This window comes from Numida meleagris, chromosome 4, assembly GCF_002078875.1.
Source record: "Numida meleagris isolate 19003 breed g44 Domestic line chromosome 4, NumMel1.0, whole genome shotgun sequence".
NCBI classification, from domain to species: domain Eukaryota; kingdom Metazoa; phylum Chordata; class Aves; order Galliformes; family Numididae; genus Numida; species Numida meleagris.
In genome coordinates this window covers 24,156,985-24,170,182 of record NC_034412.1, presented here as the reverse complement: position 1 = coordinate 24,170,182, position 13,198 = coordinate 24,156,985, and the positions used below count along the sequence as shown (strand labels likewise).

The 13,198-nt window shown below is 50.4% G+C and overlaps 2 protein-coding genes across 6 annotated transcripts; one reads left to right on the top strand and one right to left on the bottom strand.

Annotated features, from left to right (window-relative positions):
- Positions 20-9,263, top strand: SCLY (selenocysteine lyase). Of its 4 annotated transcripts, none has more exons than XM_021395707.1 (12): positions 21-471; positions 551-651; positions 758-905; positions 1,176-1,303; positions 1,429-1,593; positions 1,955-2,061; positions 2,350-2,386; positions 2,769-2,852; positions 3,007-3,109; positions 3,279-3,354; positions 3,982-4,182; positions 8,788-9,263. In XM_021395707.1, the coding sequence occupies exons 1-11, from the start codon at positions 309-311 to the stop codon at positions 4,139-4,141; spliced, it is 1,272 nt and encodes a 423-aa protein (XP_021251382.1). In that variant the 5' UTR covers positions 21-308; the 3' UTR covers positions 4,142-4,182; positions 8,788-9,263. The 4 variants fall into 4 exon arrangements, with proteins under 4 accessions (XP_021251384.1, XP_021251382.1, XP_021251381.1 ...); XM_021395706.1 differs by lacking the exon at positions 8,788-9,263 and adding an exon at positions 5,081-5,342 and having other exon boundaries at positions 22-471; XM_021395708.1 differs by lacking the exons at positions 551-651; positions 8,788-9,263 and adding an exon at positions 5,081-5,342 and having other exon boundaries at positions 230-471.
- SLC35G2 (solute carrier family 35 member G2) lies at positions 7,700-13,198 on the bottom strand. Of its 2 annotated transcripts, XM_021395704.1 has the most exons (3): positions 13,126-13,198; positions 9,671-9,744; positions 7,700-8,987 (listed from the first exon to the last, which is right to left on the bottom strand). In XM_021395704.1, the coding sequence occupies exon 3, from the start codon at positions 8,963-8,965 to the stop codon at positions 7,727-7,729; it is 1,239 nt and encodes a 412-aa protein (XP_021251379.1). In that variant the 5' UTR covers positions 8,966-8,987; positions 9,671-9,744; positions 13,126-13,198; the 3' UTR covers positions 7,700-7,726. The 2 variants fall into 2 exon arrangements, with proteins under 2 accessions (XP_021251379.1, XP_021251380.1); XM_021395705.1 differs by lacking the exon at positions 13,126-13,198 and having other exon boundaries at positions 9,671-13,114.

Below are 13,198 nucleotides of genomic sequence, written 5' to 3'. Positions count from 1 at the left end.
CGGCGCCGTCCGCAGCCGATTGGCCACGAGCCGCGCGCCGCCTGCCGGGGGCCAATTAGGACCCCGCGGGTTTGGGAGCCCTCGGCCAATGGGGTGGGCGCCGTGCCTGGCGCGAGGCGATCTGGCGCCGATTCGCTGCCGCGCGGGTGTTCCTCTCAGGCAGCCAATGGGGGCGATTGGCGGGAGGGGGCGGTGCCATTGCTGCTGGCGGGCGCCATTGTGTGAGGTGTGAGGAGCTGAGGGGTGGGGAAGCGGAGGGAAGGTTGGGAGCTGAGTGAGTTTCCCTCGGTTACAAGGTGGAGACGGCGATGGGGGCCGAGATGGAACAGCCGGGAGAGGTGGCAGGCTCTGCGTCTGGCACAGTGTACCTGGACCACAATGCCACCACTCCGCTGGCCCCGGAGGCTGCCCAGGCCATGGATGAGGCGGCTCGCCTGGCCTGGGGCAACCCCAGCAGCTCCCACCCTGCAGGTAAGGCGGAGGGGCAGCAGCGGCGGCCAGGCTGGGCACGGGGCCGTGGGTGGTGGAGCTGCTGGGCTGTGTCCCATAGGCAAGAAGGCCAAGGAGCTCATCGAGAGTGCCCGGGAGAGCCTGGCGAGGCTGGTGGGGGGCCGGCCCGAAGACATCATCTTCACCTCGGGGGGCACAGAGGTGAGGGCACCTGGTGGTGAACGGCCATGGTCTCTGTGCGGGGAGGATGGGGAGAAAGGGTGCTGTGCTCCCCATGGGTCTTAATTCTTCCCTCTGTCTTCCTCAGGCTAACAACATGGTCATCCACACTGCCCTCAGGTACTTCCGAGAAAGCCAGGGGCAGGGCCAGGCCGTGCCACACATCGTGACATCAAACGTGGAGCATGACTCCATCCGCCTGCCGCTGGAGCAGCTGGTGAAGGAGCGCCTGGCAGGTGAGTGGGGCACTGGGAGGGAGCAGCGAGGGATGGGATGGGGATATTTGGCCACTGCTGCCCTCAAATGGCACAAACTCCTGACACAGTGCCCACATTCCTGCAAGCTGGGCATGGTAGCTGGCTGGCATTAGACACTGCTGACCCAGGAGCCACAGTACTCTCTTTCTGCGTGCCAGCTGCCGACACAGGCCTCCTGCTCTTCAGCAGTGTTTGGGCAGCACTCTGGAGCTTCCCAGCAAACCTGAGGACTTGTTTCTTATCTTGCAGAAACCACCTTTGTGCCCGTGTCCCCACGAAGCGGGCGGGCTGAGGTAGATGATGTTCTTGCCGCGGTGCGGCCAACTACCTGTCTAGTTACTATCATGTTGGCCAATAACGAGACAGGGGTCATCATGGTGAGTCTCTGGACAGCAAGTGGGATGGGATTCAGCCAGGGAAGTGTCTTGGAGACATCCTTGTAAAAAGGTGTTTAATAAGAGAGAGGAAATGGTTCCTCAGATGTAGACTCCCTTCCTGTCAGCCTGTTGCAGAGCTGAGCCAGCGCATCTGTGCCCTCAACCAGAGGAGAGCGGCAGAGGGGCTGTCCAGGATCCTGGTGCACACGGATGCAGCACAGATGATCGGCAAGGGGCACGTGGATGTGCAGGAGCTGGGGGTGGATTACCTCACTGTCGTGGGGCACAAGGTACAGCCCTGCTCATGAGGTCCAGACACCATTTGCCTTTGTGGACATCTCTGCTTGGTCAGGCCAGGGCAGTTAGCAGAATGTTGCTGGGAGAGCACTGTGGGGCACAGCTGTGGGGTTGCAAATCTCCCAGACGCTGAGATCCCAGCAAATCCCCCAGCAGATGACCAAAGCTGGGTGGCAGGGCTCCTGCCAGTCAGGGAGATCTGTTTGTAAGGGATAGCAGGAGGTGGCTGAGGACTGAGGTAAGCTCTGGAGGGCACTCAGTTTAGTTTAGGTAGCTGTCTGTCACCAGGGCACCTGCCACTGTATCTGCAGGGTCAGTGTGAGTGTTTTTGTTTTTTTTTTTTTTTACCTGCAGTTCTATGGCCCGCGGATTGGCACGCTGTACGTGCGTGGTCCTGGCACCACCACCCCGCTGCACCCCATGTTCTTTGGAGGTGGGCAGGAGAGGAATTTCCGGCCAGGGTAAGGTGGCTGTTTGGTGGCAAAACTGCACCAGGCTGCTCAGCCTGAGCTGAGGTGTCAGCACTGTTGCCTCCAGCCCTGGGGTGGGAAAATGGGTTGGTGTGTGGGAGCTTCATGTGCAGGCTTTGGATGGGCAGAGCCACAGGGTGAGCTGTCCCCTTCCCATCTGTATCAGAGAGCTCCCTGGCAGTGGTGAGGGGTCCCATGTGGGGAGCGTTTGTGCCCTGATGCTGGAGGATGGACCAGAAGGTCCAGGTAAATAAGTCACTGTTCATTCTTCTCTTCTAGCACCGAGAACACCCCGATGATTGCTGGCCTTGGCAAGGTGAGTTGGATAGAGGTGAAAGGTTTCTTGTGACTGCTGCCTGACAGAGCCAGCATGGACACAGCCTGCTGCACTCCTCAGTCTTTAAAAGTGACAAATTGAGTGCAAGAGGACGGTTTAACTCCAAGAAAAGGAGATGGGAGTTTCTGGTGCCAGCCTAAGGAGCTGCTTCAATGTACATGCTGCAGACTTTGCCTTGCAGATTCCCTAGTGGTGGGGCAGTCACAGGTAATGCTGCAGAGGGGCACTGAGCACCTACTGGGAGACACAGGAGGTCTGGCAATTGCAGAGGTTGTTCCTGGGCTGCAGTTGCATTCTAGGGGACTGCATGTGGAAGGAGTTGTTTGGAGGTCACTGACAGAACCTGTCTGGGTCTTTTCAGGCTGCAGAGCTGGTGAGCAGGAACTGGGAGGCCTATGAGGCCCACATGCGGGATGTTCGGGACTACCTAGAGGCCAGGCTAGAGGTGGGCAGATCTGGTTCCTGTTGTCTCTTCCCTCCCTGGATCTCAGCCTGCAGAGGGCAGAGCCCTGAGCTGGAGTGGATATGTCCTTCTGGCCCAGCCACCTCCTCACCAGAACAGCACTGCTCTTGTTCTCACAGCCCTCTGATTTCTCCAGGCATCCTTTGGGAAGGTGAGGATACACTTCAACAGCCAGTTCACAGGCTCCAACCGACTCTGCAATACCTGCAACGTCTCCATCTTGGGCTCAGGCCTTCAAGGTAGCTCTGCTCATATGTCTCCTTTGTCTGACTTCCCCACTGTGCCGCCACATGCTGCATGCCTGAGGCATGTGGGAGCTCAGCTACAGCTTGGACATAGAGATTAGCTGGGCAGTGGGCCTCAGAGGGAGACTGGGCACTGAGAGACTTGTGGTTGTCTATGTTGCAGGGCGCAGGGTGCTCTCTCACTGCAAGACCCTTCTCGCCAGTGTTGGGGCTGCCTGCCACTCTGAGAAAGGAGATCAGTAAGCAGCTGGCCCTAGCAGGGCATCTTTTCAGGGGAGAGAGGGTAGGAGGGAGGGAAATAAGGCAGGGAAAGGGACTGTGGGTGGCTGTAGGCATCGCTGCCTGGAGCAAAGGGTGTGCAAAGGTTTCTGGAGAAGCTGAAGAGTGGCGAAGGAGGTCATTGCAGGAAACAGCTGGAACGCATGACTGCTGCTGGGAAGGACTTTGTCCCTCCTGGCTCTGGTGATGCAGCTGAGATTGGAAGTGCTCCTTAATGCCTGGCACTGCCATAACAGAATCTGCCTTACGTCTGCATGCGCCTGGCTCACCCACTCAAGCCCATGATGGGTCTCCAAGAAACTCCTTTGGTTGGCTATAGGGACAGCAAGTCCTTTTGGGCTGATCTAGAGCAATGCCATCTAGAGTTGCGAGTCCGTGGAAACACTGGAGAAGTTGGTTCTTGGAGGAGAAAAGCCAGATCTGTTACAGGGAAACAAGCTGGGTGGACCAGATGCCTTTGGAAAACAAGCGGTTTTCGTGGAGTGCATCTGTACAGATGCGCTCCTTATTAAGGCTCTGCAAGGCTGTCTGGTGATGCGTTTTCTTGGTCTTCAAATTAAACCCATTCATCCCCATGTTTGTTTCAGGCCCTCCTCGATTCTGCTCAGCTGTGGGATCCCCTGTGACGTAGCGCAGAACGCCTTGCGGCTGAGTGTGGGGCGAGACACCACCCGTGCAGATGTGGACCTGGTTGTGCAGGACCTCATGCAGGCTGTGGCACAGCTTGGCAAGGACGAAGCCTCCTAGAGCCCAGGAATCACTCCTTGCCCGTCACTCAGGTTCTCAGGGTAGGACTGTGCTCTGCTTCACTCCTGGGTGCTGGCTGTGGCAACCTCTTTTATGCTGATTGTGCAGGGGCAGGATGGTGACCAAACTAATAGCAAGCCACTGCTAACAGGATTTGCTCCTCCTGTCCTATGTCCAATTTTCTACCTCCATGGCTGCAGACTGAGTCCGTTTGGAATCAGGGTTTGGCAGCAATAACCTTCTGCCTGACAACCCAGCCAAACTGACCCAGCCTCCAGCTTGGAATCATGGATTCAACATTGTGGAAGTCGCAGCTGGAGGAGGAAGCGAGTTAGTCTGTTTCAGCAGCAGTGTGCTCTCAGGTCTGCTTAGCTGTCTATTGCCTTGACCTTGCAGCGATGGCAGTATGGCTGGTTTGTCTCCACAGCATGTGCTGCCTTCGCAGAAAAGCTTGCAAGTGTGTGCTGGTGGCAGCTGGGAGCTGGGGGCTGTGCTGAGGAGATGGCTTTGCTACTTTGGGGCTGGGGCAGCTCATCTAGCTCTTGCTGAGGACTCTGTCATCCCTATCACGTGGTGCAGACATTTTGGGAGCATTGCTGTCAGGCACTTTTTGCTCGCCAACACATTTGTGCATGTGTCAGAGTCTCAGAGCTTGGCTCCCTCCAGAGCATAACAGGCATTGAAGCCATAGGAGCTGAAGGCTTTTGCACTGGTTGCTTTCCACAAAGGAAGCTTGCCTGCTGTCTTATCACTGAGAGGAAGAAAGACCATCTGTCCCAGAGAGAAATGAGTTTATAGTGGCGCAGCAAGAGGCTGAGCTGGGCATTGCACTGCCCCTGCCAGAGGCCTAAGCCACGAAAGTGTTTTTTGGCTGGGAAAGTGTTGGGTATAGCTTTCCCAGCACTGTATTGCATTACTTGCTCCCCATCCTTCTTACAGTGGGCAGAGTTCCTGTTGCCAGCTCCACGTGCTCTGAAAAGAAATGGCTGTTGCAGGTGCCCTAATGTGTGCCAGTGCCTGAGGAAATGTGTCAGCCCTGCTTGGCCAAGGCAGTTGCTCCGATCACTGACATTAAGAGAACGCGAGTGTCAAATGCATTGGAAGTGCTGCAGCTGGGCTGACTGATTTCAGGGAATCTGGTCTCTTGATATTCATAGGAATAAAAGTGATTGCCAGTGCTGTGGCATTTTCCCATGTAAAATATATTTTCCACGGTGTTTTGGGGGAAGCTGGACTGGTTGAGGTCATAAGAGGGATGGGTTTTCCCTCTGAAAACACTGGTGTCCCAGATCTGCCGGAGGCACAGTCTGCTGGCACGGGGAGGTGTCTGCTGGTCCTGGCTGCAACGGAGCCCTAACCCCGGGGCTCCTCCTCTGCTGTCCCTCTGCTGTCAGCTTGCAGGACTAACAATCCAGCAGTGCTGGGGGGTGGGCAGGGAGGGGGCAGTGGGAGTGCCCTGGTCACTCTCTGCTGCTGGTGTTGCCCTTGAGCAGGGAAGCACAGGGCAGCAATGGTGAAATAACGGGATATGTGCATATTTTCAGGGGCCAAAGTGTCCTGAGAATGCTTAGGGACTATAGTAAGAACAAAGCCTTCAACTTCTCATCTTCTAGTTTCCTTCTGGGCTTATTCCACTGGGATCAACTGCACCTCTGAGTGGTGGAATAGCTCTCAGCTGTGAACACTTTCATATTTCAGATGTCAGCCACAGCATGCCCTTAGCCAAACCACTTCTCTGGTCCCTGTTTCAGCTTCAGATAGCAACTGGGCTCACCATACAGATGCCAATTCAAGACCCAGCACTGCACCCTTGTCAGGGAGTCTACTTGGGGGCACAGAGGGGGTTATTACTTATGCCACTCTGCTGGTCAGGGGTGTGCTGAAGGCTTGTGGTAAAGCATGCCTGCCACCTGCCTTTCAGTTGCTTCCCAGATATCCTCGATACCCGGAACAGCATCAGTGACTGTGTTTGCTGACATCACCTGCTACTGGGTGGGCTTTGCGCCCATTCCTCCTTGCTACCCTGCTGGTCTCAGGAGCCTGAGGCCCTTAGGGCCAGAGTGCAATGGCTCAAGTTTTCTGCCTGAAAAAATACTGTGATATGTCTTCTTCGTTATTCTGTTTTCAGGAAGTCAGAATCAATGGACTCATGGTGTTCTCCATTGTCAGACTATGTTTACCAACAAGGAAGAATTATTTTCTCCCTTTTCAGAGACCCATATTTAATCTATCCCAACTGTTGTTGTGGTTCACCAGATCAAATACACTAATTGAGCCAGTCCTAGTAAGCAGCAATGGCTTCCTTCTTGGCACAAGGCACAAAACAAACTTACTGTGTGCTCAGATTCCTTCTGTGTCTTTTCAGCTGACTCGCAGCAGTTCCAAGGAGCTTCCAGAAGGATGAGAAGGATGAGAGCAAATGCCTCTGATGCCTGACCTCGCATTTCTTAGTGATGGTCACGACAGTGTAGGAAAGTTGTGCAGCAGTAGGGATTAATGCATGGGCTGCATTTAATTGCAGAAAGCACAACTGTGGATGCAGATTCTTAAAGACACTGGTCTTTCTCTTTTCTAGCTGTTAGCATGGCCAGGAATGCTGTCTGTAACCATTACACCCCAGTGCTTTTTGTCCATTTAATTTCTAACTGAATTGTTAGGACACAAGCACGCTGACTTAAAAGAAAATTCCTGAAAGGACGCTAAGCTTTCAGTATTTGGTTTGTAAAATGTGTCTAGGGCTGACTGTCCTGGGAATGGTTTTATGGTCACTAGATGCCTACCAGGCTGTTCCTTGTAAACACCAGTGCTCACACTTCACTCTCAAATGCAGCCTTTATTTCTCCCTCTCTTGCTTAACAGTTGAAACCTCTTTTGGAGGAAGTGGTTCTAGAGAAGTAATACTGCCCTGCTCCAGAATTAGACCTTTTATTATCATGGATCTTCCTGGGGCTGTCTTTCACAGCTGTAGCACAACTGCAGATCCACTCAAGGGCACGGGGGAAAGACAGCTCGAGAGGTCTGGGCTTTCTGTGTCAATTCAGATAGAAGCTTAACCACAGAGCGCAAAAAGCTTTACTGATAAGTTCTTTTCTTTATATACACACTGGAAATACAAATGATAATCACATAAATATTAGCGTTACTTCATCTGGAATATTACAGCCAAAGCATAAGAAGTGTTGCAGAGGATATGAACGCCCTGGTTGACCATTTAAATGTTTTTACTGCTCATTTTCCTAATACCACAGTGCACGGTAATGACAGTTGCTAGTGGATCCCTATGTCTCTATATTACTTAGGCAGAAAAGGCCTACAACTTGTCCTGTGCTCCACTACCCTGTATGCTGGAGACAAACATCCTTATATGACAAGCATCAGTGGTTGTATGCACTAGAACAAATTCACCTGTCATGGAAATCTGGAAATACCAACATTGCTACATCAGCTGTGAAGTTACACAGTAGAAAGAGGACCTGACCAGTACACTAGAACACAACAGAGTTGGAATATGTTTCTTTCACATGGTCACACATGTAACAGATACAACAGTAACACATGTCCAGAGCTGGACAACAAAACTGCAATTCATTTAATGGAAGAATCCACAATCTCCTGATAATCTTGTCTTCCTAAATTCTTCCAGGACAGTTTATAGCATGCAAGGAAAAAAACACTAACCAAAATAACTGCTCCTCCAGCAAGATCGTAAGTACCTGGCAAGTTGCGCAGCACAATGAGCTGCAGGACCATGGCAATGACTATCTCTAGGTGCTGTACAGTGCTGACCAAAGCAGGGTGGAACTTGCTTAAGGCGTAGTAGACCCCCAGGAAGGCTGCTGTGGAGCACAGGCAGATGGCAAGGAGATAGCTCCAGGTTTCTCCATCCAGTGGGACGATTGGCTCTTGAAGTAAGAACATGGTAGATGCTCCCCACACTGCTCCCGTCCAGCTAAAGGTGAATAGTGCTGTCCACATGCTGATGTTATCTTTGATTGACCTGTAGACTATCATGGAGAGAGCAGTGGTCAAACCTGCCATTACAGTCATGGTATAGCCAAAAGCTTCCTTCCAGGTGCTCAGCAGAGAGTTTTCTTCCTTCATGATGTTGGGGATCATGACCAGACAAACACCAAACACACTGCCAACTACTGTAACTATGTCTACATAAGCCATTCCTTCATCTACTAGTAAAAAAGCCAAAATGGCACTGAACACTGTAGTGGTGGCCCTCCACATAATGGTTCCATTACTAGGGGGAACTATAGAGAAAGAGGTATAAGCACAGGTAATGGAGATAACGTTGCAGACCCCATAGAAGAAGAGCCGGAGTCTGTACCCTTTGGGGCCAAAGGGTGGCTCATGGTAGTAACACACAGCAGTAATGGACAGGACCTGTAAGACCGAACGGATGAAAATTAACTCTAGTGATGGCACTTTGGAACGATCAGAAATTAATCGTGTAATTAGAGCCACGCATCCGTGAGCCACGGCAGATCCAAAAAGGACTATCCACATTTTCCTTGACTGCAGTATATTTCCTTCAGGAAAGTTCTGGAAATGCCCCATCTCACTGGGTTTTGGCAGTTGTGCTGGCTGAAGCTGCGTGTCTATTGTACCAAAAAAAGTCCTTTCTCTTTTTTTCCCAGCATTCAATAGTCTTGTCTTTGGACTGTCCTCCATGAATACTCCTGTATCTTCATTACCATCCTCATATCCCTCTTCTCCTGGCTGGGGATAGTGAGATGTATATTTCACCGTTACCGTGTTGGGATGAATTTTCACTCGCTTTTTGACTGGATGGTTTTGGGAAGATGATGAATCCATTTCCTCAGAGAAATGTCCTGGTCTTAGGAAAAAATAGGGATGCACCATTATTTTCTATTTCCTGAATACTGAGAGATTAATTAATATGCAAATAGTGTTTACAAGCTGTTTTTATGAACCATGACCAAGTACATGTAGATTGTTCTTGGTTTTGCTTTAACTCCATTTTATCTGCCAATTTTTGAAAATGACATATATTCCCATTATGTACGGGTTGTATAACGTCCTAGTATATCTGTATTCTAATGAGAAAGTTCTCTCGCTGAAGCTTTTTGGACAGTAAATACCCTGTAATGAATTATACTTGTTAATTGCTTGCTAATTTTACAAGATTACAGCAGTTTGGCAGGAGGAGATGACAGCCTCATTTATAAACCCCCAGAGAACAACACAGGGAAACAAGAGAATATCCCTGAGCAAGTCAGCATAGGTAGTATATGAATAAACAACACATTTTTGAACAATACTTGGTGCTGTTACAAATACCTTCTTCTTTTCACATCTTATTTCCAGTGATTCATTTTGCAGCAGATTTGTTCTTCAAGTCTACTTCAATATTTATTTGTTGTCTGCAGTTCCCTGCACCATCTGTGCAAAGAGCCCTTCCAAATGAGGCAGCAGCAGGGAAAATGTAAGCTTCCTGGCCTTTTTGTAGAAGGTACCACTGCACCCCAGCAAATGAACAAACAAACCTGCAGACTTTACCTGCTCTTGAGAGATTTGTTTCCAAGCCAGAAGGGGAAGACACTTCTCTGTCATCTACATCTTTGTCCAGATACCTAAACAGAAACAGTAAATGCTCGGATACCAAACAGAACAGGTTACAGTGATCTTAGCAAAGAAATTTTGTTCAAAGTTGAATGTTTGAGACACACTGTGAGGCCATGCTCTTCTGGAACTGGCAACACTGGAGCACTGTTAGGGAAGAAAAAAAAAAAAAGGAAAAAGCCATCAAGTGTAATCTTGCTAAAATCACTCTTCAACTTGATCTCTCAGAACTATTGAGTGAATTAATCTAAAGAGTGAATGATGGTTTGTGAGCACAAGGTTCCTACAGTTTAATAACAAGAAAATTCACCATCTGATGCCTACTCTCCTGCCTTTACCTCTGCAGATGAGGGGATGCCTGGGAGGGCCCATCCTCCCCAGGAGCTGAGAGCAGCTCAGCCCCACAGGCCACAGCAGTTTGGCCTCTCTGGTGTGTACAACTGGGTGAGTGGTTGGGCTGCAAACACAGCAGCACATCGCCAGGGAGAGCCACGGATGGAACCCCACATGGAAGGCAACGACAGGCGCGTGTAGTAGCTCTTCACAGAAATAGCTATCACAACCGGGTTCAGCCTTCGCATTTTCTCCATCCATCATCTGTGACAGCCAAAGCAGTGCCTGTGCCTAGCTGACAACAACAATCTATGTAAGAATAGACAGTCTTTTGGTCAGGCTGAGGGTTTCTTAACGTCTTGCTTATACCCAAGCCAAGCTGTAGCCCACCTCTTAGACACAGAGTGAGTCGTTGGTAAGGGCAGAGAGGAATGGGACTGAAAGTGCACCCAGGACACCACGAAGCGGTGGAGGAAGATCCAGGGTCCCATTAATGCACAGTATATATACTGCAAGAAACCTGAGAGGCACCAGCCAAAATGCCAAGGTGAGTAAACAGAGGGTAAGGGCTGAGCATGAGCTGCACTCGAGGGCAGTCTGAACAGCCCATCTGGCATTTAAACAAAAACTACCAGAATCATGCCCCAGTCTTGTCATCTGCTGGTAACGCCTTTTCTGTAGATAAGCTGTTAATTTCAGATTCTTTTAACACGCAAATGCGAAATGAACAGGATGAGTCCGGGAAGCCGGTGCCTCTCACAAGCACAGCTTCTCCTACCTAGCGTCTTCTTTGTGTTTTAAATTCACTATTCTACCTTGTCCTCCCCACTTCTTAAAACCAAGGCCTTTATCTCCAGGATGCATGGAGGAAGTGCGAGGACAATAATACAAACAGTGCACAAGAGGTGTTATTTGAGCAATAATGGACCCAGCCTGTATAAACTCAGTCCTCTCACCCAGAAACAGATGAGTACGTGCTGCAACTGTTGGTTCATGAAAAAAAAACAAAACAAAACAAAAAAACCCTCCCCAAAATGAATTTCGCTGTTAACATAGCACAGTATCTTTCTTTCCTCCTGAGTTTTGGTTACATTTTCTCCCAACAAATTCAGAAAAGGGAATAGAAAAGAGATGAAATGCATTTGCAAATGTAGTACTGGAGCTGTGTAATGCATTCAGAGAGCTCCCTGAAGGGAAACAATAGATCATGGGCACGTAATTCAAAATGGCTGTCCTGCACGGCTCAGCGTTTCCTTCAGCACAACGAATGCTGGCAGCTGGAAGGTCTGGGAGGTGGAAAGGCAAGCATCAGAAATGAGAAGCGACGAGAAAAACTAACTGGAGTGCTTAAATCAAAATTTTGTTTTCTCAAGATTGGGTATATGACAGATGCTCTGCCGTCTCTCACACAGGATATCTGTTTGTACACTTGGGCCATCTTGCATTTCTTAACCAGGGAGGATTTCAGTGGGGACCCAGATTGGTGCATACCCCAAATCCATATTGGTTGTCCTGGACACAAATTTAAAACAAATGGAAGTTAGCGCAGCCTTTGCAGAAAGCTTGCCACTTCTGCTAATGCCTTTTGTGAAGATCACGCAAAGCTTGTGGGTTTTTTCTCCTTTGTATCAGGAGACAAAAAATGGTTTATTTGCATTTTTTTCTGAAAAATACAATTTGATTTTGAATCAAATATAACAGAAGGCTGACATTTAAATCCTGTGCAAAATCCTCATGTTACATAACAAAACAACCTAAGACAACCATTTAAATTACCAGCTCTTGGAATCACTGTCAACACGGGAACCCGTTCCCCATGGGTGAGCAAATCATCGCAATGGACTCACTAAAGGTCACACATCATCAATACAAAATGCACTGTGATTTCTTTTTAAAATAAAATAACCCCCCTCCCCACCCCTCCTAAAAAAAAAAGAAGGCACGACACATATGCTGATTAGCAATTAGCAAGGAAGGTAGAAATACATGACTACGTGCCGTTCAGTGTTGAGGAGTGGGTGACTGTGCTTGCCTTCTTGCCATGCCTGGAGGAATTAAGCCTTTGACATCTGACTGGTGCTTATAACCAAAGACTTATAATAAACTCACAGGAAAATTCTCTCAACCTATGCCAGATTTGGTCAAGATCAGTCAGCCAAGTGAAATGTTACCACGAAAGATCTGTGGGCACAGCAATTGCAGTTCCTTCCAAAGTCAGGAGCACGGAGCCAGCTATCCCCGTGCCCTGAAACGTTGGCCTGGCAGGATGTTCCTTTGCCACTTCTGGGAAAAATCCCCTGAATCCGGACGAACTGAGAGTATCCGAGGGCTGTAAGCAATCTCTACTACAGACGACTGATTTCCCCCTTACACGTCCAGCAGGCACACTCCGTACCTCCATAGCTCCCGTTACCGGACTGAGCTTGTGCCTCTCTCACACAGGTTCTGCAAACAGTGCACTGATTCCTCGCAAAGCGGCAGGAGAACCTCCCACATTCCTTTTTCAGCACCCCCACCGTTAGGCCACCCCGGACTTGCTGGCAGCCCCTCGGTGCTGAGTTCAGGCCCCTGTGCCACCGAGGGCTCGGTGCTCAGGTGACGGCTGACCGTAACACAGCGCGAGCATATTAAGCGGGAGGAAAGGACCACAGGACGTGCACAGCAGGCAGTTAAATGCCATCGATAGGGCGTACGTATCTGAGACAATTCTAAAGTGTTAGGCATGGCGCACGCTGCAAAATCGGAGCACCTCTATCTTTCTAGCCAGATGGGCTGGCGGCATCGGTCCTTTTATTAAAAATCAGTTCTATTCGAAGGAAGATTCCAGCCTTTATTAAAATCCAGTGGCTAATAGAAGCTATTTAAGGAAATGGCAGCAGCAGTTACACTAACGGAGCTTTCTAGCGGATACTGTGCTGCGCATTCACCCCTTCCGACGCTCCCCGCGCAGAGCGGCGGGACGGCGCGGCACAGCCCCGCGCGGTGGCGGCACCCGGCGGTGCGTGCCGGACTGCGCTGCCGCTCCACCTGCCTTCCCCGTGCGGCTCCCGGGCACTTACCGCCGCCGACACGCCGCCTTCAGCGGCCGCCGCGCGCCTGTCCCCAGCCGGCAACCCCCGGCCCCCTCCGCCC